Source organism: Natator depressus, chromosome 1 (genome assembly GCF_965152275.1).
Source record: "Natator depressus isolate rNatDep1 chromosome 1, rNatDep2.hap1, whole genome shotgun sequence".
Classification (NCBI taxonomy): domain Eukaryota; kingdom Metazoa; phylum Chordata; order Testudines; family Cheloniidae; genus Natator; species Natator depressus.
The window spans coordinates 119,676,501-119,700,179 of NC_134234.1; the positions used below are offsets into that span (position 1 = coordinate 119,676,501).

The 23,679-nt window shown below is 40.1% G+C and overlaps 1 protein-coding gene across 1 annotated transcript in view; it reads right to left on the minus strand.

The window, feature by feature from the left end:
* Nucleotides 1-2,062: 2,062 nt before the first annotated feature.
* The window catches only part of GABRB3 (gamma-aminobutyric acid type A receptor subunit beta3), a 155,133-nt gene continuing 133,516 nt past the window's right edge, over nucleotides 2,063-23,679 (minus strand). The window contains exon 9 of the mRNA XM_074965470.1: nucleotides 2,063-6,993. Within this exon, the coding sequence (XP_074821571.1) occupies nucleotides 6,643-6,993 (351 nt within the window). The 3' untranslated portion in view covers nucleotides 2,063-6,642. The remainder of the gene's footprint in view (nucleotides 6,994-23,679) is intronic.

Below are 23,679 nucleotides of genomic sequence, written 5' to 3' on the forward strand. Positions count from 1 at the left end.
TCGTAATCACTTTACTCAGTAGCAAGTGTTTGTCGGCTTGAGCCCACAGATAAGTTAGGCATCTGTTTACAAGCTGTTTCAGTGGTGGAAAAACACCCACCTGCAATGTGGATGTAAAATTCAGAAAATGTCCAGAGGTGGCCTAGGGAATTGGGCGGCAAACACCATTTGATGCCAGAGGCTTGTCTTTATGGTGGAGTAACATGCTCTACGGGGTGTGATTTCTAAAGCACACTAACAGGTTGCGCATTAATTGGTCCATAGAGACTCTGCTGGTGTATTTTAATGTAATGCTGCTTGAAGCAGTAGGGAACCTTTAGTGAAGTTCAGCAGGGTCTGCATGGACCAACTGGTGTGCAACATATTAGTAGGCTTTAGAAATCACCCTCCCCCCCATATAGATTGCATTACCCCACTGTGTAGACAAGCCCTAGGATTCCCCCGAAATCAATATGTACATATAAAATGTAGTGCCAGCAACGAGAGGAGTACCAGTCCTATTATCACCAAATGGTTAATTTATAAAACAAAATACAGTAACCCTGAAATTAACATGAATAACCCGAAGATTGTTATGATGTCATGGACAGACAAGTACAGCCAGTGTTTGCCTGTAGCACGGTGACTGCTTCACCCCTCGCATTTTATTTTGGCTTGGATAGGTACTGTCTGAAATGCTAGTGTGTGGAGTTAAATCTGAGCAATCAAGCTTTATGTCTGTTGTGATGCCAAGGGAGAGGATGTACTGCAATGTAAGTTATACTGCAATGTCAGGACAGAGCCATGCTATAAAAGCACATTACAAATGTTAGATTAGTCATCCAAATACATTCCCCTTTAATATTTTCTTTGCAGTGGAGTAAGTAATTGCTGGAATTTCACATTTTTAGTTTAACCATGAATACTTCAAACTTGCAGTTCATTTTAGTGATTTGTTTCACAATAGATTATCTCCATATCACTTTGTCTTCAGCACACCTTGGGCTACATTTTCAAAAGTAAGCAGCGATATTTTGGGCCCAGTTTGAGAAGCTTGGTGCTCAGCTTTTCTAAAAATATGGTGTCTCAAGGAAAGCACTTAAAAATGAGGCAGCCAAAACCACTAGTCATTTTGACAGTTTAAGCCCTATACTTTTGGAGAGAGTTTGAAGGCAACTGTAAGCATTGCTGCCTTTGTCCCATAAAATAAAAAACAAGTGTGAGGGCTCTTTTTATTCTTAAACTTACTTTTCAGCTGCATGCTTTATTTTGTCTATTAGTTTATTTTCTATGGAGATAGTTAGACACAAAATTTGTTTTTCATTTGTGGCAGGCAAGCTAATGACCCCAAAATGCTGTGCCAATGAATGGCCTTATTAATTTTAGGCAAAACACCCATTCACTTGCAATGGGAGTTCAATTCCCTTAACAATTGTTAGATGTGGCACTAAGGGTTTAATAGATATCTACCATACATATCTAGCTGTACAGTATGTTCAAAATGAATACACTTGAAGATGCATTTAACCATAAATTCTCACACTCAAAATGCTAAAATGTGCATTTCAGCAATTCTTTACAAGATCCTAAATATGTGTGAAATCAGCATGATCTATACTTGAGTAGGGACTGTCTACTCAAAATAAATCTGGAAGAAGATTGGATGTGGATTTAAACCAGTCTAACTATTCCTCAGTAACTCCACATGTGAACGTACTTACTCTGGAATAAGAGTTCCTTATTCTAAATTAGCTTAATCCAATGAATTAAACTAATTTAGAATAAGGCTTGCTCATTCTGATTAAAAGCATCTGTACATAGAGTTAATTAGGAATAGCTATTCTGGAAAACTCCCTGTACGTCAAGCTGATTCGCAGCCTTTTGAAATCAATAGGAATCTTTTCATTGATATCATTGAGTTTTGGATAAGACCCACAGAGTCTAATACTTTTAATTATTGTTTAGGTTGTGACACAAACCATTAGTTGCTTTCAGACTCAAATCGGAGGAAGATTGTCTGTTCTGAACACATACTGTTAGCTTTTCCCAGAGATCCAGGACTTGAGGACCTTGAGCCAGTCTTCATTCTGAATATCCTTCTTTCCTTTGGTTTTTATCTTCCCTGTAACTGTTATGTAGATTACTTCTATTTAAATCTACTGGAGTCCTTCAGTACTCTGTGTCTTCTTAACCAATTTTTACATCAATAATAAAAATATATTGATTACAATTAGTACTCCTGGAACAATCACTACATTTAAATGTTTGATTTAAAAAAAAAATCTATGACTTGATTAATGGAGACAGTGTACAGGATGCTGCTGTCAAGAACGGGCGTTGTCACATTCAGATCTCACATTCTCTTTTGCTTCCTGGGCTGGTAGAAGCTACACATGAAGTGGAGGAAGATCATGCAGTCTTCAATAGGAAGTGAAGATGGCTCGCACCAGACTATGCCTTTTCTTCCCAACCCTGGCTATGCCACAAAGTATTTCTTGAAGTAAAAGTGGATGTAACTTTACACTCCTCTCATTATGCTGTAGAAAACACTTGAGGGTATGGTGGATTCCGAGTGAAGAAGCATTTATTTTGACTTTCATCTCAACTGGGGAAATCATTTTCTGCTCAACTTTTATTTTAAGAATATCTGATTAAACATCAGGGACATGTAAAATCAGAATAAACATAAATTCACCAAATATACTTTATTCCCCACCAAGTAAAAGAGAAGTGATTAATCTTTAAGTCCCTTTTTAATGATTGAGTATTCCTTCATCAACATGTTCATATAGCATCTCATCATCATTCAGTTTTCGCTGTTCTAGTTTTTTCCATGACTGAAATATACCAAAAACACATAAATGTGCCCGAAGCACAAAAGACAGGGTTTTAGTTTACCTTGACAATGGGATGAAATCAACTTAGAATTAACCACCATAATAATTCTACTTCTTATTGAACCTTTGGGCTACGACACAGGATAATCCTAGTTTCCTCTATGCCTTTATTGAATGAAAGATGAGGAAATGACTGTTTAGTTACACTGTGAATTAGAAAAGGGTTAACTGGCTATGAAATACATTACACTGGTGTAACTGGGTTAGAATAATTAGTGTTAGTTTAAAATCACCTATAGTTAAATAACATTCTGGAAGACATTCACACAAGCCAGAAAATTTAAAGTTAAGACAAACACTGTTCTTAACATGTGGTGTATGTGTGGAGTGTGTGTGTGCGTGCCCATGAGGGGTGAGGCTGGAGATGAGGGAAGATGGACAAAGGCACAATGGTGTCAGGATGGAGTGTTAGCCTTAATTTAGAGTTTCCTGGCTTTTATCAGACTGGCCTAAGGTTTCAAGGTTTGAAATGTGTGTCCCCCGTGGAATTCAGCTAGACTCATGCAGACAAAATCCTGTGGTGCACTTAAAATATTCACTTATATATTTTAAATAGATGGAGGAGTAAACTGCTCCATGAAAAAGGGTGCACTAACTTACTCTCCCCGCAACCGAGTAAGGAGGAATCGGGAAGTAAGTGAATTGTGATTCTCTGAGACCCAAATTGTTCTCTAGTCTGTTCCTGGGTTAGTATAGATATGCACTGCCTCTGACTCACAGCAGACTGTCAGGTTACAATCTAGCTCCAAGAGCGTGATCCGACCAGCACTGATGTCAGTTAAAAGCCCACCATTGACTTCATTGGATTTCTATTGGGTCCTAAATGACTAGAAGCGTTGTTGTTAACCAATGGAAGGCCCTGCTTGCTTGCCTGGAAGCAAGAAGATGATAAAATGGGGGTCAACCAACCTCAATTGCCATTAACTTCAATAAGAGTTGAGGAGCTTACATCTCCCAGAGATGCCAGTCGCACGTGTTCAAAAATTGTGAGTCAAGCTGCCTTCAAAATGGCTTACAAATTGGCCTACACATCATGAGATTTTAAACAATACATTTGGGGTTCTTTTTATTTGCCTTCTGTATTTTGACCCTTTAGGGGTCAAATTTTAAAGTATTTTTCCACAATCATGAGAGCTACAAACTTAGTATTGGGGTTTGTTTTTTTTTTAAATGAAAGCTGAGTCTTGCATGATCACATGACTCCAGGACCTGGGGTTTTAAGAAAGTACAGTGACTCATGATAAACTCATGAGATTTGGCAGTACTGTGTTCAACACCTTGCATATCTGGGCCCAGAGAAGAAGGAATTTAACCCAATTATTCAGCACAGTTGCGCAGAGCACTACTTGCAAGGTTTGCTCAAAGATAGGTTTAGAGATAGAATTTTTTCTAAAAAAAATATGGAAAGTTATAAATTGGTTTTTATTAATCAGAATATTTGCATAAATGTGGTTTTAGTTCTGAAATTGTTTAAGTGTTTGTAATGATGCCAGTGTTGCAAATATTCTCTGTCAGTTTGCAAATGTACGAGTTATTAGAAAGCTCAAAATATGTCATGCTCCAGAATGCAAATTTGTATTGGGGAATTTTTAAAAACTGGATTTTTTTAGCCCAGCTGTAAGGGCCTCTTTGAAGCTCTTTGACATATGTTGTTGACAAAACTTATCTGTGTTTGAATACGACAGTAACAGGCACTCTGTCTAACCCACTGTAACCAAATATGTATGAGCACTAAGGCCCCAATTCCAGGATCTCCTTTGCAGGTGTCTAACTTTACTCATGTGAGTAGCAACTGAGGGTTAAATTGCAGCTTTGCCACAAGCTACTTGTATGGGAGAACACATTATTGCAAACCGATCAGCCCAAGAATCAGACTGCGACTCAGATCTTGCAGGCTGAGTTTCTATGTTGAGTTTCAGCTCAGAACAAAGTTTCACAGAAGAATTACGTACCTTGGAACAGATTAAAATGGGAATAGAGAATTTATACGGCAGCAGCATAAATATCACTTACTTGTACTTACAAACAAGTCAGATATTTTGAAAACATAGGATATTTTAGATCAAAGGCAGACTTTTTAGGTTCATCTTATCTTGCTGAGTTGGCAGTTGCATATCCACATGTTTTCCCTCCACTAATGCACTCCAAACTGGAAACAACACCTGCCAAGTTCCTATTGACATCAACAGGAATTCTGTAGGCAGAGAGCTGGCAAGACCCAGCTCTTAACGTCTTTTTCGATCTGTGTCTACTACTGTACTTGGTTCTATTTATGAATGTATGTGATAAAAAAAGTGTTTACAAAAAATATATCATTTTTTTCTTTAGAAAGATCTAGTTCTGTTAATAGTAAATGAAGTTTACAGTTCCGAAACTGGTGTATCTTTACTACTAGAACCTACTAGAGTGAAAAAGTCTGGATACTGATGAGGGATTGAAGTGGAATGAAAACGAAAGTGGCCACATTTGCATAAAGAAAATGCCTGATCATGTTTAATGCTGAAACAAGACCTATTGTTTGCTATCATTTATGATATGATCTGTGACCGGAACATACTAGCTGTGAGTTTATCTGTATATGCTATATGTACAAAATAAAATATGAAAATGCTGTTATTGAAATATTAGAAATGCTCTATCTGCTTAAGTCTAGATAACAAAAAGTTGTAACTTCACAGAAACAAAAATATGACATAGCATGCAGTCACAACAGCAAGCACAAAAAGAAAAATGTTGATAAAATATACATATATATGCATATTATGCAAATACAATTTACCTTAACATACAATGTTATAAGAGTGTTTGATCACGTGAATGCATGTTTAATAAAGAATATAGCTTGATGGGTTCAAATAACCTGAGATGTCTTTATGCTTTCACTGGAATAGTTACCTTTAAAATCTATAGCAGATGCAGAACACATTGGCAGTGTTTGAATTCTTAGCTACATTACACTAAAAAGGTGCTTGTTTTTCAGAATGACATCTTAGCTGGAACCAGTCCAAGTGAAAAAATTGCACTGTACATTTTGGTACTTACAAAAAATTCCTTTCATTGCTGATGGATATTTAAGACGGATGTTTGGAAACATTATGAATTTCTTCAAAACACTAAAGCAACACTCGTCCTATGATTAGACTTACTTGCTGCAGAAGAGAAAGCAAGCCATGACTGAAAATTGACAGGAAAAAAATCTTACAACATATAAAAACTAGAACTATTAGCAAGGGAAATTAATTTGGCTTGCTGAAAGTAACATTGATATGCAATACAAATGACATTTTAAACTTACCAATGGAAAGGTGTCAGTTTATGTTCAACGTGTATGTCAGCTTTTCCAAGCAATGTTTCTGAATACTGACTTGATATACGATTACAACTGTTTGAAAATTTCTGTGACAGTCAAAGTGAGATTATATGATACTCAATTTTTTCAAGGCTTACTGTTTTGAGGACACCTGTCTTTCAATTTAAAAAAAGTTCTTTTGATGTGCATTCTATATTGAATTGTCCATAACCTCAGAATGTGTGTGTGTATATATATATATATATATATACGTGTCGTGTGTGTGCGTGTGCGTGTATCTATAGAGAGAGTACACTTCTGTGCACGTTTCTATATATACACGCACTTCCACAATATATGTATACACACATACATGTGTATTTTATATATAATAAAAGTTCATATTATACATAAACTCGACAGGCAGAGCAATATCTCATGTATTATTATTGAAGTCTTTTAGAAAAGTACAGTCACTCAGTTAACATAATATAACCAATAAATTAAGTTGAAAAGAGAAAATGTGAATGGAAACACCACCCGCGACCATCTGTCTATGGCATTCACATCCGTTAGATCAGGGATTTTTATTTTTAGCTGTGAAGACCTCCTCCGTAAATGGCTCTTCTTGCTGTGGGGCACTGTTCTGTCCATTGTACGCCTTCCAAAGCTTTCCCGATTCGTGCTTTGTTTTCTGTACTGGATTCCTGAGTTGTCAAAGGATATTGTTGAATTCCTAGCATCAGTAACGCTGGTTGTAACCTCATGGCTTGCCACTTCATTGTGAATTTCAAGAGATGTTAGCAAAATGTTTCCATGGGCATCCACCTTGTTTGCGAAAGGAAATTCACAGCGTTAGGATTCCAAACTTGTTTTCATATATCAACAAAATTGGAGAGCATGTTTTCTGGCATTAACACATGGGCAACCCCATTAAAATCGCACTAAATGGTACTCTTCATATACTTAAAATTAGGCACATGCTTAAGTGTTTTGCTGGATCAGGGTCATAATAAAAAGTAGCTTATGATAGACAATTGCACACTGACCACAGCCCAACGCTCCCCCCCCCTTAGAAAAACTCCATTTTAGAGGGTTAGGTGTAGTTCAGTAACTTATCTGCATTGCTGGGTGGGGGTGGAGAATCATGCTGACAGCTCTTGCACCATAAGGAAGTAAATAGAACTAGAATAGGCTATAGCTTTTCCACACTAGATTTACGACTATCCCTATGAGACAAAGTGCACACACAGTCAGATGAAAGGAACAGCTGTGCTTTGATTACTGAAGTATTTCTAAGGAAATCTTGAATGCTTTACATTTTGGAATCACAGTGTACTTCTTTACAACTTTTCTGTTACACTTTCCATTCCAAAGTCAGTTACAGTTTTGTAATCAGGGCAATGCATAAACTCAAGGCCTTTCCAGTTGGATGAGAGACCATAAAGCAACAGCGAAAGGATGCAGGAAGGGAAACCAGTGACTGGAGTCAGAAGATGGCACTATTTCCTTTGAGCCTGTACTGAGCCAATGATGAGCGTGGTGTTGGTGGACAGGGTGTTGTTTGGAAGGGACTGTCTTTTTGAATGATCATGAATTACAGGATCAGAACTTTATGGTCATTCAAGATCCTGGGCCAGATTCACTCTTCCACTTCAACGCCGTGGACACGGGGGAGCACCAAGGAGCCAACTGTGGTTCCCTATTCCCATGCCTCCCAGCCGCAGTGGAAGTTACAGTTGCTGAGAAATAGTTCTAAGTAATGCCATTGGCTTTGGGTTCCTCAGTTACCTTACATCAGTGGAGAATTGAGTATAATTGATTCCACTTTGCCACATCCCTCCCTGTGTCCAATCTGTCCTTTCCTTCTTGGGAAGCTGGGGATGGGGAGCAAGGCTGGAGCAGGAGTCAGCTCCAGTCTTCCAACTTTTTGCCAGTGGAATGCTCCCCTGTACATAAAGAATGTTCTGTGGACCATTTAAATCCATTTTGCATGGCCCTCCATGTCAGTTTGCGTAAGAATATTTTATTATCCCTGGTGTCCAGGCTAATTTCCAGTTCTAGTTATTAAATTTACCCAGCTAAAATTCATCCTGCAATTTCAACTGCATACAATATATTTTTTTTTTACTCTCAACCCTAAACTGTTGTGTGATCCTTCTTTGTACAGCTAAACATCTCCACTCCAGAAGTTGCTGTACTTCAGAGATGGATGAAGTGATTCCTTCACCACACTGGTGTTCTGAAGCTTGAACAGTCATCTGATAAGTAATTTGGAAGCCTTAGATTATGTATTACAAGTGTAGGTATACAAGTGTCTTAGTATAGGCATATTTAGTTTATTTCATTCTTGTTAAAAAGTCTTGTATGATGGATTATTCTTTGAGTTACAGATGCAACAACCTATCTTTTCCACTGAAAACAATTACGGCATGGTTGCACTAATTCTTTGTGAAGTTGTATGCAAACAGGATAAGAATAAATTGGGGGGGGGAGAGCAAAGTGCTTTAGACACCAAATTATAGTGATGGATACCTAGAAGTAAAAATAAACAAACTAAACTGAAGCAGTGGGGTTAAAAAGCCTCACTGAGGGTGAAGAAGTCCCATTTTTTCACCACAGTAACAATCTGGATCTGTTGTTTGTATGAGTCTATGGAGCTGAGGTTTGCAAAAATGACGACAAGGTAGCCAAGTCGAAGCATGGTCCATAGAATGAGGCAGTCAGCAGGAGAAGTGAAAGAGACTCAGCAGAGTTGTAAAGTACAACTTAACTTTTTTGCATACAATTGTCACTTATAGTTGTCTCCAAAAATAACTGATCCAAATTGATTTTTTTCAAATTGTAGAGAGGATTTGAAATTCCATTTTTGCAGAACATCTATAAGATCTGTCTTTTCTTTACCAGCCAAAAAGTCAAATCTCTCATCCAGGCCCTCAACATCTTTCATGTTGATGGGTGAAAACGCCTCCTCCCTAGCCTTCACAATGAAATCTTGTCCTATTTAAAATGGCGCAGCAAAGATTGTTTTCCTAGCTCACTGCTTTGATGATGTCATCCCTTTCTTTGCATCTCTCCACTGGCTCCCACTTCTCCACCACATCAAACAAAAACTACTCATCTTTTAAGGTGGCTATCCCCACCCTAACTATGATCTCTCATAAACTACCAAGATACAACTCCTGCCTCTGCTCTGCCTTCATCATCCACTTATTAAAATGTTAAACAAGGACCTTCATGCTTTCGCCCATGCTGCTCCATAAGCATTGGAGGAGCTCCCTATAGACATCCACACACCACTTCCTTGTCTCCTGTCAAATTCAAATAAAACTTTCCTTTGCCATGATTCCCTCAAAAACCCTTGACAATGGACATGACAGCTGGTGTGCTGTGAACATATTGACCAGTATCTTGCGCTCTTCACGTTTCGGTTTGGAGTATCCAGCTGTTGTCTCTCGTCTTATACTTAGGTTTAAGCTCCTCAGGGTAGGGCATGTCTTTTTGTGGTGTGTTTGTACAGTGTCTAGAACAACGAACTCCAAACCTAAGATTATGGTCCCTAGGCTCTACCACAATACAAAATTATTATTATTATTATTATTGTTGTTTAATAATAAATAATAATACAATTAGGACTTACTGCTTATATATCCAACCTAAAAATCAGGAAAACTAAATTGTTCACATGAAAAACAATCACTTTGTTTATTTGAAAATATAATGTGGTTACATAAAGTTGTGCCATAATATATATCTATCTGAAATGCCAGATGAAACTAATTAGAAGGTGCAAGTTTGCAAATTTACCTGAAAGCTAGTAGACTGAGGAACTTATATGACAATAGGCAAAAGAAACAAGAATGCACAAAGAGAGAAGCAGTGTGGTCTGAAAGAATTGAGTTTGGGGCTAGTAGACAGAAATTCCTGAAGTCTAATCCTAGCTTTTCTATTGATTCTTTCAGGGGCTTTGGGCAAATCACTTAAACTCTCTGCAAAACAAGAACAATACAGTAATACTTTTTGACTGAGTTGATAGGGATGTTGTGAAGAATGAATAGCTAATGGATGGAAAGTGTTGCATTTCATGTGTAAATAAGGCACCAAGTAAGTTTTAAAAGACTTAAAAACTTTGGCAAATGCCCACTCGCTGCATCATGTATTCTCAAAGAATTTGAAAACCTGTATTGCTAATGCCAGGGTACTATATACTGAATGATTCATTAAGGTTTGTAATTGTACTGTTTGGGCAAGATCCTCTGCTGGTGCAAATCCATGTAACCCTATTGCTTTCAATGGAGCTATGCAAAGTTACACCAGCTGAGGATTTGGTCTAACTTGTTTAAAAATACATAATTGATTCATGATTTTTGATTTCTTGAGGTTATCAGTACTGTGATCCCCACTTTAACCCTGACATTTCCTTTCCTGGTCTTCTCTGCTTCTCCTGGCCTCTCTGCCCTTGCTTCCCTATACCTTTCTGCTTTCTTGCCTGTGGCCCCCTTTGGTTACTGTCATTTGCCCCTCTCCTCCTCCCCTCTTTAGTCTCCTCTCTTTTTATCCCACCCCTCATTTCCTTTCCGCCTCAGCACCCCTCTCTGCCCCCACTGCCGCTCCCTGCAGGACCAGTTGTTTCTGTGAAGAGTCTCTTCCCTCGAAACACGGCAGCAGCACAGCTGTAGGGCTGCAGCTGCGTCGCTTCAGGGTACAGACTCACTGCCACAGCTGGAGTGGTTCTCTCATGGTTATAGTAAATCCACCTCCCTGAGAGGAGGTAACTAGGTCGATGGAAGAATTCTTCCATCAATCTGGCACTCTCTACACTGGGGGTTAGGTGGGCTTAACTATCTTGCGCAAGGGGTGTGGAGTGATGTAGACCTAACTTTTGAGTGTAGACCACCTGGCTTAAGAAGAAGCCTCAAGTGCTCTTTCAGGCAGACAGAAGCAGCCGAGTACCAAATCATTTATTAATTCTTTGCTGAATCACTGATGACTAAATGTGCAAATTGTTAGTATCTTGTTTCAGAATCAATTTTATTCAACCCCACATCTTGCCCACCTCTGAGGGATGAGAGTTCTCTGCATGTGTGTGAAGTGATGGGTTCTTACATTATTCGACTTAGAGGCTGAGATGGATGAAAAATCAAGAAGCACCATATTTTCAAAAACAATGAGGAGTCTGGTGGCACCCTAAAGACTAACAGATTTATTTGGGTATAAGCTTTTGTGGGTAAAAAACCCACTCCATGAATCTGAAGAAGTGGGTTTTTTACTCACAAAAGCTTATGCTCAAATAAATCTGTTAGTCTTTAGGATGCAAATCTACTCAATGCAATATGCAATGTTTAAAGAATAAGTGCACTTTGCCGATCTAAAACCCTGATGTAAGATGTTTACATCTTGGTTTACAAACCAAGATCTCTTGTTTAACACTAGACAACAAATATACGTCAAGCATACCACTGTGGAGCTCTAAGTTTTAAGTACTGTATTTTTAGTGAAGAACTGGAAGGAAAGAGTGGTCTTTAAATACCCTGCAGTAATCAAGATTCTCAGACAGCGTTTTTTGTTTTGTTTTTTAAATCAGATCAGTTCAGCCTTAAAGCCAGTTTGAAACACTTCATTATGGTAAGAAACTGCTATGAGGCTTGATTTACTGGTAGGTAATTTGTGCTGTCTGAATTATTTCAGATCCATTTAGTTCTGTTTACTATGTCCCCAATTTTGAGGGATTCTTTAAAATCATAACTTTTCCTTACAAGTCAATCACTGTACTCCACCAGAGGAAAAGGAGGAAATAGTCTGCCTGCTCATTCATTCCACGGTTGTGTTTAATAGTTCATCAATCCCTATTTTTTAAATATAATACAGACACTTTTGTTCATTCTGAATAATATATGTGTAAACAGAAGCTTTAAGAACAGCATAAAAGATGTCTCTGATGTTGTCATCTTGCTCTGTTTTACATTAAAGTGACTCTACTCATGTAGGTTATCCCCCACATTTGACATGCACTAAATTTATTAGAAGATGGTAGAAACTGGATTCATGATTCCGGTTCCCTGATTATCCCCGGCCTTGCTCCTTGTGTAGTCATTTATACCTGTGCAAAGTATAAATCAGAAAGGTATAATTTTCCAGCCACTTTGCTCTTGTGTAAATAGCTATCCAATATGCAAAACAGTGGACAATCAGACCATAGACATCTAGCTTGCTTTAAAAAAAGATCATTCACTATTTTGCCTTTGGGAACTTTAAGAACATTTTATAATTGTGGGTACAACAGAAGCGACACTGTAGAGAAGTCTCACCACTGGTCTGAAAGTTAACTTTTCTGTCAGTGCTGCTCTGACACAATTGTTCATGCTGGTGAACACACAAGAGAGTAAAAGAGAGAACCATGTTAATTTCATTTTGATTGTCAATAAAGGAAGAACTCAGTGTTTGCAAATATAATGGAAACGTGTCAAGGATTTTAAAATATTACAAACTATGGAGAGGGGAAAAGCCTATGAAACGATAATACATTGTTTTCCTTGTCCACCAAATAAAAATGAAGTTTGTTAAAATAATGATGACTATTTTGCACTGATGTTGAAAAGAAAATGAAGAGTAGGAGTCGCCCATTGCCCTGCACTTTTGTGTAATCATTTTTGCCAGTGCAAAGTGGGTGCAAAATGCTACCAGGTCAAAATAGTAGTGTAAACTCAGTTTACACTGATGTAAATGACTACACAAGGCGCAGGGCATTAGAGAATCAGGCCCTAAGAGTTAATTTGTGCAGAGTACTGTAATATTGCATGAGTCTCCACACGCTGAACATCCATATCCTGTGTGCTATGACATTAGTGTTTCCTCCAACATCTTGAAAGGTTTTGAAAACTTGGTACACAGTCCTCACGCTTTCATTGTTTTTTTTTTAAAACAATACTAAAAAGGAATCCAGGAAAAATGAATAATCTCTGAAAAATAAAACCAACCCTGTTATTCTCAAATTTCTGAATACAAACCTTAATATAATGCTGTCACTTCTGTGTTTAGTAGCAAGATAATTTCATTTTCAGCGCAAAAATTCAGTATATGGGACTGAATGGTAAAATTGACACTCTATTTAAATATTACAAAGGCATAAGTAGTACTGGTGGGGCTATCGCAGATAAGACCCAGTGTGACAGCTGCTGTCTTGGCCAACATACCAGGAACTGACCTGGGGACCTCCAGAGCTAAACGTATCACTGTCTACAGCTTGAGCTAAAGCTCTGTAGCTAGGGGCTGTAACTACTCATACCCTTTGAAAATCAGCACAGAGGGAGACCTGTACCCCATATTTATCAGTGGGTTACAGCAGCATCCTCTCCCAAAAAAGGTGGGAACTGCAGCATTAGGAGAGTAGTAATTCTAGATCACTCAAATTCCAGACTCCTAGTGCAGAAAAGCCTTATTCAAAAGAAACAACCTGCATAGCAAAACTAAAACTGAATAGAGGGGTACAAGTTAAAGCAGAACATAGGTATCTCTGCATCATGATCAGGTGACCCCTCCCCCCATCAAGCCACCCCAACTACATGACCCTAAGAATAGGTACAGAATAGGTATAATTGTGTAATCTTGGCAATCAATTTCTAAGGGAATGTATTTTTACCATAACCAAATTGAGGTTACTTATCCTTTTGTGCACGCTTTTCTATAAATACAGGAATGCAACTTTTGTATTTGTGCCACAAATACCTCAGGCAGAGTAAATATATTATTGAAAGATACAATGTTTGTAGTTCTGTGATTACTTTATTACTTTTGGGAGGTGTCCTCAGATATGAGCCAGTCTACAAAGGTTTCAAGATAAGTTTCTTTTTAATCCCTAAATTAGTAGTACTGCAAAAACTAGACCACATGGGGAAGGAGCATCCAATGTTGTTCTCCAGTAACTGCAACCGGGTGGTGTGGCATTAACAAGTTTGAGAGACATGAGCTTATAACTAGGGTTGGCAGACTTCTATTTTATTTTATTTTTCTAATTTTGATGAATATAGATTGCTATTTAACATATTTATTCCATTTTTATCAGTTTTTTATTTTTACAGTCACTGGAAATGAAGTGTGGAGGGGTAAGGTTGGGATTAGGGAAGTGCTGTTGTTCGGGCTACACAGGGTTCTCAGCACTGACAGTGAGGTGGCAGGGAACTCCCTGCACGGCTAAGGGGCCCAACACACTGGGGAGCATGAGGTGCAGGGAAGGCTGCGGTCTTGACCTGGCAGAACAGAGATCCTCCTGGCAATCCTGGCTGCGGGTGACAAGCCCCCAGTCATGGGGGAGGCCACCCAGTGCTGAACAGCTCCTGCCTGGGGATGGCTTCCATATTTCTGGCCAGTGGGTGAACGAGTGGGGCCATGACAGTGGAGCTGCAGAGATCTTCATTCTCAGTCACAGGGCCAGTGACACCCGATGCCTGCAGGTGCAAGGTGCACGGAAGGCTGTCATCCAGGCATGGCAGAGCAGAGACCCCTGGCCACAGGGGAGTCTACCCTGCTGCTCAATGACTCCATCCCTGGGCAGGAGCCATTCAGCAGTGGGGTGGCCTCTCCTGTGGCTGAGGACTTGTCTTCCTCCTTGTGGCCCTGGTTGGGAGGTCTCTGCCCTGCCCCGCCAGGACCACAGCCTTCCCCACATCTTGCGCCTGCAGGCTTCAGGTGTCACTGGTCCTGTGTCACTGCAGGGAACCCTGTGGAGCCCCGCTGTCATGGGAGTGAGGGAGCGGGGCCATGACAGTGGAACTGCAGAGGGCTCCCTGTACGGCCACAGGGCCGGCAAAACCTGATCCTTGCAGGTGCAAGGAGGGGAGGCTGCATTTGCGTCGACTGTTACCGATTAATATTTTTTCTGCCTATTTCAGGGTGGCAGCCAAAATCGACATTGACCGACATGTATGGAGTTAACTAGAATCCCACTAAGCCTACTTAAAAGATTCTTCTGAAAGAGGTCTCATGAGGTAGGAAACTTTAAAGCTAGCAGTAAAGCAAAATAAATGACACCATTTACAAATAAGATGCAGAAGTGCTCAGCTAGCTCAATAAAACAAGTGACCAGGTGCAATGGCTTCTTTTCTACCATCTTTTAATCCATAAATAATTTGCTGCTAAGAATCTCTCTGATTTCACACTTGACCTGCTCTGTATTTCTTGTCCACCCGTTCCCACATAGCAACTCTTTATTGGTATTAAAATTACTCATACATGGCACACAATATAGGCTATTTTTCTTTTAGTGGTTGATCTTATATTTTTAAATATTGAATGTAATTTGATATAAATGTGATGAGGCACGAATTTCCTTCTCTTTAGGCTATGAAATTAATAAACTTGCTTAGCTTATTAAAGGAAGGAATTAAGAAGGTGTGAATAATATCAGAATGATAGTTTTTCCTTGGTGACCCTCTTATAAATATTTACTCTCTTAGGGTTTCATAGTGGCACTGATCATCGTATTATCAGCAAGCCTATGATTTTGGAGAGATAATAGACCTCATCTCCATAATTAAAACTTCTACATGGCAGGTAATAATTACAACAATCATAATTTGTGTGTTCACACAATCACTTTTTGAGGTCAATATTACATTCTTTTAATAGATAAATGGACTGCAGATTTTAGGGATCTCAGAGTTGGGGATCACCTTTTACAACCGAAAGTGTAGGGTGAACTGGAAGTACAAGGAATCTACGACTGTGGCAAAGAAATGCAGCAGTACAATACAGAAATGTTGGGGAACCCTTTTGACATGTGGCAATACACCAAATGGTAAAGGAAAACAGATAACAACCACCACCTTGACACTCCAGTCTAAGACTGAAAATTCTCATTAATTTGACATGCTATCAGTGGTGTAGGTACATCGGTCTGGTCTGGTCTCGTCTGCCATATGAGTAAGATGTTTATAGCTGGTCTTGTGTACCAGAAAGACAAGGAGGAGCAGAAGGTGGGGCTGTCAAGCGGCCCTATGCCGGCAGCAACTCCAGTGCAGCTATACAGCTCCCAACCCCGCCCCCAGGCCTTCCACGCAGCTGTGTCTCCTGTCTGGGGTCTGTATAGCAGCCCCGCTGGAGAACAGGGCTCTCCCAGGAACCAGCAGTTCCTCCGCTGTACCCCCCCACCCCAGTCGCTGTACCCCCCCACCCCAGCCCTGTCCTCTGGCGGGGCTGTTGTACAGACCCCAAGCAGGAGACGCAGCTGCATGGGAGGGCAGGGGGCAGTACAGATGCACCAGAGGAGCTGCTGGCATGGGGCCTCCTGGCAGCCCCACATTCTGCTCCTTTCGCAGCTGCGGTTCTGGAAAGCCCTGCAGTTCAGCAGTCTCCGGTGCAGTGGGAGAAGGACAAAGCCCCTCCCCTCCCAGGTAATGTGGGACGGATCATGAGGAAGGGATGGGGAGAGCGCGGGGGCCCCAGGCTGGGGGCAGGAAGGAGTCATGTGGGTCACATCAGGAGGTCAAGTGTCCCCCTGTTAGCTGATGCCCCCCCTTTGTGTCCCTCCTATGAGTGCAGCAAACTGGTGAGAAATGAATTCTACTTGCACCACTGCATGCTATTCAATGGAGGTATCTGTGCTGTATTGAGCACCGCGTTGAATCTGCAAGCTGTCACTTTAAGAGTGTGTGAGGGGAGTAGTTTCTGGGTGTTGCTTGCAGGGGTCCGCAGTGAAGTGTGGATTCGGGAGCAGTCAGTCTGGAAAGAGACAGCTTAAATCACAGTGGAGTGAAGTTGTGCTTTGCTGTCTTGGGCGCAGACTCTCTCTCTCTCTCTCTGTTTTGGGGTTCCTGTGCGTAATCGTTCTGAATTCTAAGAAATAAAGTAGCATTATACTGCAACCGCAAGAGTTTGTATGTTTTTATCTAACTTCTGTATGTGTGTGCGCTGAACATAGGAGTATCATACTATTATCTAATTTATAGCTGGTCAGATCTAGGCAGATCAAAACAGGGAAATTGGTTCTTAGCCAAAAATGTGCTGTATATTAATTGTTTCAACAACTGGCTTACACATGTAAAATTATTAGAAGTAGTCTAATTACAATCCTGGTCAACCAAAACTGCCATGGTAATTTGCCAGGGCACAACAATTACTACAAGATTTTTCAGGTATTGCATTTTTCTCCTTACAGTTGCAGAATGGCATGATTTCCATGATAATATGATCCTAACAGAATGTCAGCAGAACCATTACATTTCCTGAACTAAAAAGAAAAAAGAAAAGGAGTACTTGTGGCACCTTAGAGACTAACCAGTTTATTTGAGCATGAGCTTTCGTGAGCTACAGCTCACTTCATCGGATGCATAGCATATTGTGGAAACTGCAGAAGACATTATATACACACAGAGACCATGAAACAAAACTTCCTCCCACCCCACTGTCCTGCTCGTAACAGCTTATCTAAAGTGATCATCAGGGAGGGCCATTTCCAGCACAAATCCAGCAGGAGAGTGAGTTTGTATGTGTGTCTGTGGGGGGGGGGGGGGGGAAGGGTGAGAAAACCTGGATTTGTGCTGGAAATGGCCCTCCCTGATGATCACTTTAGATAAGCTGTTACGAGCAGGACAGTGGGGTGGGAGGAAGTTTTGTTTCATGGTCTCTGTGTGTATATAATGTCTTCTGCAGTTTCCACAATATGCTATGCATCCGATGAAGTGAGCTGTAGCTCACGAAAGCTCATGCTCAAATAAACTGGTTAGTCTCTAAGGTGCCACAAGTACTCCTTTTCTTTTTTCTTTTTACGAATACAGACTAACACGGCTGTTACTCTGATTTCCTGAACTGTGCTGGCTACCTTGTGAGGTATCGTGCAGGGATCTTCATACCAATAGGGCAAAGAGAACAAAGATGATATTTTAATTGAATATGTGCCACAACTGTGATTGGCAAGGATGCTTGAGCTGGAGATGGCTGGCACGGTGGATTCCAGGATACTGGAACATGTCCCCCCACTTTGATCTGAAATAGCCTGGATTTGGTGAGCTTCTGAGTAGGCTGCAAAAGACAGCTGTTTGGCAGGATTTTTTAAGAGGGATAAGGGTTTGCCTCCCACAATGATGAAGGAGTGGAAAAGAGCTTTCTTGTAGGTGGTGGGCTCGCAGAGTTCCTTACAAATGATTATTTTAATGTTTTTGTTGTAGTACTAGTTATATAGCTGTTTGGGAAATTTCCAATGAAAAATCTGTCAACAAAAAATGTAGTTCCTACAAAACTGAAATTTTCTGCAGGAAAATTTTAATTTTCCATTTTTAAAAAAATTATTTTCAATCAGGAAAATTTTTAAAAGAAATATTTAGTTTCAGATCAACCTGACTTGACTCAAAAGCATTTTTGTTTATGCATCTGGATTGAAATATTTCGTTTCAGGTCAGTTTGATATTAATCTTTTTCTTCCTGAGCTGCTGTGATGCATCATAGGGGCTGTAGTTCCGGTATGTCCAGTCTCCTCTATGGGCTCCCTGCCTGAACTACAACTCCCATGATACACTGTGGTCTCTCTTTCAGTTTGAACTGCTGTGGTAAATTATGGGAATCCCATGATCTCGAGTCATCATGAAAGATGTAGTCCAGCTGAGGAACCCCGTGCATAGATAAGAGTGAGGTCATGAGGCACAATGGCAGCTGATGTGGACACAATTCAATGCTGAACTGATCTGAAGGCAAAATATTTTGGCATTTCTGGATGAAAATTTTTTGGGACTTTCCATTCCATGAAAAGCTTTGATATTTCGACTTTTTGTCCCAATTCTAGATGAAAACAAACGTGGAAATATCAGAATTTCTTGCAAGATGGAAATTCCAATTTTCAGCCAGTTCTAATTACGTTTTAGGTTGCCTAGAGCCTTGTATTGGTATTTTTTTTCATTATTATTATTTAAATATAAATAAATAAATGTTAAGAGCAGTTTGACACATTTCCATTTGGGAAAGGAAAACAAATGCCAATTTCCATTTCACTGTGTCTGTGAATCATTCATTCCTGTCACCATGTAACTTTCAGTGTTGATATTTGGGGGACAGTAAGATAGAGTATGGAATATTCTTTTCTCCCCTATTGTTTCTCCTTGCTGCCCTTTGCCCTCTGTACCAGGAGGGAGCACTGTTCATGCTGGTCCCTGGGAATACTTTATCCTTTGATTGGAGCTATTGCTCTTCCTCTCTCTCTCTCTCTCTGCCCATCACACACTGGCAGAGTGGGAAGTGAAGCAACAACTGCTTGGAGTGGAACAGACAGGCAGTGTGGTAACTGCATGTATAGCACTCCTAAATGCGGCATGACCTGGTGACAGCTGATCAGGAACAAGTCAGAGAAACTGCCTAAAAACATGGCATTTGAGAGGCATGTCTGTGGCAGTGTGACCAACATGGAGATAACTAGGACACACAGTTTCAGCTTTTCAAATGCAAGACCTTCTGACATGGTACAGTGTCCACAAAGCCATTATGAAACATAGTTACTGAGCCTGAACCATAGCCACTTTTCAAACTTAATCATCAAGTAAAAAAACCTCCCAAACCAAGGGATTTTAGTACACATAACTTTTCTGTTATTGAAAATATTCATGTTGCGGGGGTCAAATAAGACCATGAAACCATACAAAGCCCTTTTGCAACATATCTAAAAGGAATATTTGCAATCAAGCCTGGCAGCTTGTATGTTAGATTTTAGTCCCATGAAATGTAAAAGCTGAGCTACAGTATAAGCATCCTTCATGGTGATGCTACTACTTTCAATGGCTGGAAAGCTTGCTAGTGACAGTAATGTGACATTCCTCTTCCTCCTCCTGTCCCCTTTGTCCAAGAGGACACTGCCTCAATAGCATGGCCAGCCTCTGTTACTTTAAGATCAAGGGATCTAACTCAGATCCTGACCAGGAAGTTGCTCTGCCTCTAGCCTGCAAGTTATAGCTCTCTATTTAAAAACAAATAAGATGTGCAACTGATATTAATTATTTATTATTATATTATTTTCCTTTTCCACTTGCTTGAAAATTTATAGCCCTGATCTTGGGGTCTGGCTGAGCTGTGCTCAATGCAGGTTGGGGTTGTAGGGGCCCAGGCAGCATTATGCCACCTTTATTGCCCTCATTCTGGGGCAGGCCAACTGTCAGCTTAAAGTTGTTCTGATGACCAGGGAGGAGTAGGCGGACAGTGCCCATGCCCTTGTCCCCCAGACATACTCTCCCCTGTGGCAGGAGCCAAGGGATGCGGGTGACGTAGGAGTTACTACAGCATCAATATACCCTCTGAGGATTCTCCCAGACAGAGGAGATCCTCATGGAACAATGTCTGATGACTCTGCACTGCCATAACAGGCTCTATGTCTTTACTTTCTGTACCAATAAACAGCATTGAATCTATGCATTGCATGAGTTGTAACTTTCTTTCCTCCATTTAACGTGTCTTCTAAGCTTTCCTTCAATAATTATCTCTCTACTTCCCCCATCCAAAAGGGCCCTGATAGAAACAAACCTCCCTCTCTAGCACAGGAATGCTGGACACAGCTACCTCAATAGCTGGTCAGTGGCAGTTTCTTGGGTTAGCTAGAGGGACTACTAGTGAAATTAACACAAGGTTCTAATGTCCAGGTAGATATACTATCTCCCACAGTATTTGCTGACCCTCTTGCCTGCAGCACTGGTGAGACCTCACCTGGAATACTGTGTGCAGTTCTGGTCTCCCATGTTTAAGAAGGATGAATTCAAACTGGAACAGGTACAGAGAAGGGCTACTAGGATGATCCGACGAATGGAAAACTTGTCTTATGAAAGGAGACTCAAGGAGCTTGGCTTGTTTAGCCTAACTAAAAGAAGGATGAGAGGAGATATGATTGCTCTCTATAAATATATCAGAGGGATAAATACCGGAGAGGAAGAGGAATTATTTAAGCTCAGTACCAATGTGGACACAAGAACAAATGGATATAAACTGGCCACCAGGAAGTTTAGACTTGAAATTAGACGCAGGTTTCTAACCATCAGAGGAGTGAAGTTTTGGAATAGCCTTCCAAGGGAAGCAATGGGGGCAAAAGATCTATCTGGCTTTAAGATTAAACTCGATAAGTTTACGGAGGAGGTATGATGAGATAACATGGTTTTGGTAATTAAATATTCATGGTAAATAGGCCCAATGGCCTGTGATGGGATATTAGATGGGGTGGGATCTGAGTTATCCAGGAAAGAATTTTCTATAGTATCTGGCTGGTGAATCTTGCCCAGGGTTTAGCTAATCACCATATGTGGGGTTGGGAAGGAATTTTCCTCCAGGGCAGATTGGAAGAGGCCCTGGAGGTTTTTCGCCTTCCTCTGTAGCATGGGGCACGGGTCACTTGCTGGAGAATTCTCTGCTCCTTGAAGTCTTTAAACCACGATTTGAGGACTTCAATAGCCCAGACATAGGTGAGAGGTTTTACGCAGGAGTGGGTGGGTGAGATTCTGTGGCCTGCATTGTGCAGGAGGTCAGACTAGATGATCATAATGGTCCCTTCTGATCTAAATATCTATGAATCTATGAATCAAGCTGAGGTCTTGAATTCTGACATTCACAGAACTGTTATGTTATTCTCTCATTAGCCTTTCTTCCTTTCTAGTTTGACTATAAATGGAAAATAGATTTTTTTTAAAGGATGCATGTAAGCTAGGGCTAGATTATTAAAAAAAACCCACACAAATACAGTAGGTCATTAAAACATTTAGAAAAAGCTAAAAATCTTCTTGAATTCTCAACTTGAAATATATTAATATCTATGATGGTGTAAATTAAAATGTGAATTAGACAATTCCAATACAATTTCTGTGACAATATATAATTTGATGGTCATCTAATGGCCCCAGTTTTCAGCTGATGTAAACAGGTGTCGCTGCAGTGAAATCATTGGCTCTGTTGATTTCAATGTAACTATAACAACCTACACCAGCTGAGGACTAGGGACAAAATATTCAGCACATAGAATGGGAACATGCCACATTCTTTATCCTAAGTATTTCTGAATACCAAAAAGAACATATTCAACACGCTTACATGCTGTTTCTCCAACACTACTCAGACTTCTCTTCACAAGAGGATCCCTAAGAGGGCTATGCTGAACAGTATTTTTTCTTCTCTGGAGACCTGAATTCATATCCTGACATCAGGTCACAAGTCAAAATTAGGTTTTTTGCTTCCCCATTTGTGCACATTATTTAACGACCACAAAGTTAAGAACAATTCACAATCTCTGTGAAGAGGAGCAGGGGCAAAAGTGTAATAGCAAGGGTAGTGTAGGTCAGGAGTGCCCTAATTGGTGAGCTGTATGGGGGGGGGAGTTTGTACAGTGTCCATCCACACTACACCTGGCTTAAATCAGCACTATTACCACCTCACTTTCATTAGTACTAGAGATACTCACACTCCTCCTAACAATACAAAGATGGACTCGTTGATCTCACGGCAGAAGAACAGTGAGCTATGGGGAGGCAGATATTGGTCTCATTAAAAAAAAACTTACACTGAATGACTTAAATGGATTACATTTGACAAACAGTTCAGATTAGAAGAATTACCAGCTTCTAGCTAAACCTCAACTACTGCCTTCATTGTGATACTCTTCTTTTCCATTTCTGTCTTTTGAGGAGAGAAAATCCATTCTCCATGCTAGCTTAGTCCTAAACAATACTTGCCAACTGTGATAAAGTCTTGGTTGCATAGTATGGTCAGACTACAATGAATTTATTAGTTTGAAGAGTTTTACTAGGAATAAGCTCCTGATAATCAGGCACAAGTCTCTGACATATTTAGAATGAGGTATAGTCCTGGAGTCATAAAGTGTACATTGCAATTATTTTACATTATACAGCTACTTGAGAAACAGCTAGTTAATTTGTCAGTGTGATCATTTGTAATGATGCCGGGGGTAGAATATACAGTAGTACTCGGTAGACTTGGTCAGAAACATTTAAGCATAACCATTTTTTATGGAAAATGCAGTTCCATAAAATCAAAATGCTTCACAAAATCGTATCTATCTCATTGACATTCAGTTTTAAAGAAAAACTGAAGCACAAGTTCTGACAGTGTTGAAACTGGAAATTATGACATTTTTGGAAATAACTATTTCTATTTTTAATATAATATGAAATCAAAATGAAACTTTTTTTGTTGATGTGAAACACTTGGACTAACCAGAAATGATTTTTTCCCAAAAATCTTGAAATCCTTTTTCCAAATGGAATTTCCATCTTCCACCCTGGCCTCAAACTCAGCTGAGTCTGGACAATACCAATACACTATATTCACCAATGAGACCTTTTTCCTATAGACTCCTGGTATCTCTTGTCATCATGACACTCCGGTATTTAACATTGGGATGTTCTTTGTAACAACATTAACATAAAGCAAGCTTGCCTCTACTCTTTTCCGGCTAGACTGTGATCTTAGGCGCAGCCCTCAGGAAAGGGTGATGTATAAATTGCACTGCTCAAGGAGGCATTGTGCCTGAGACACCCCTCTGAGGCA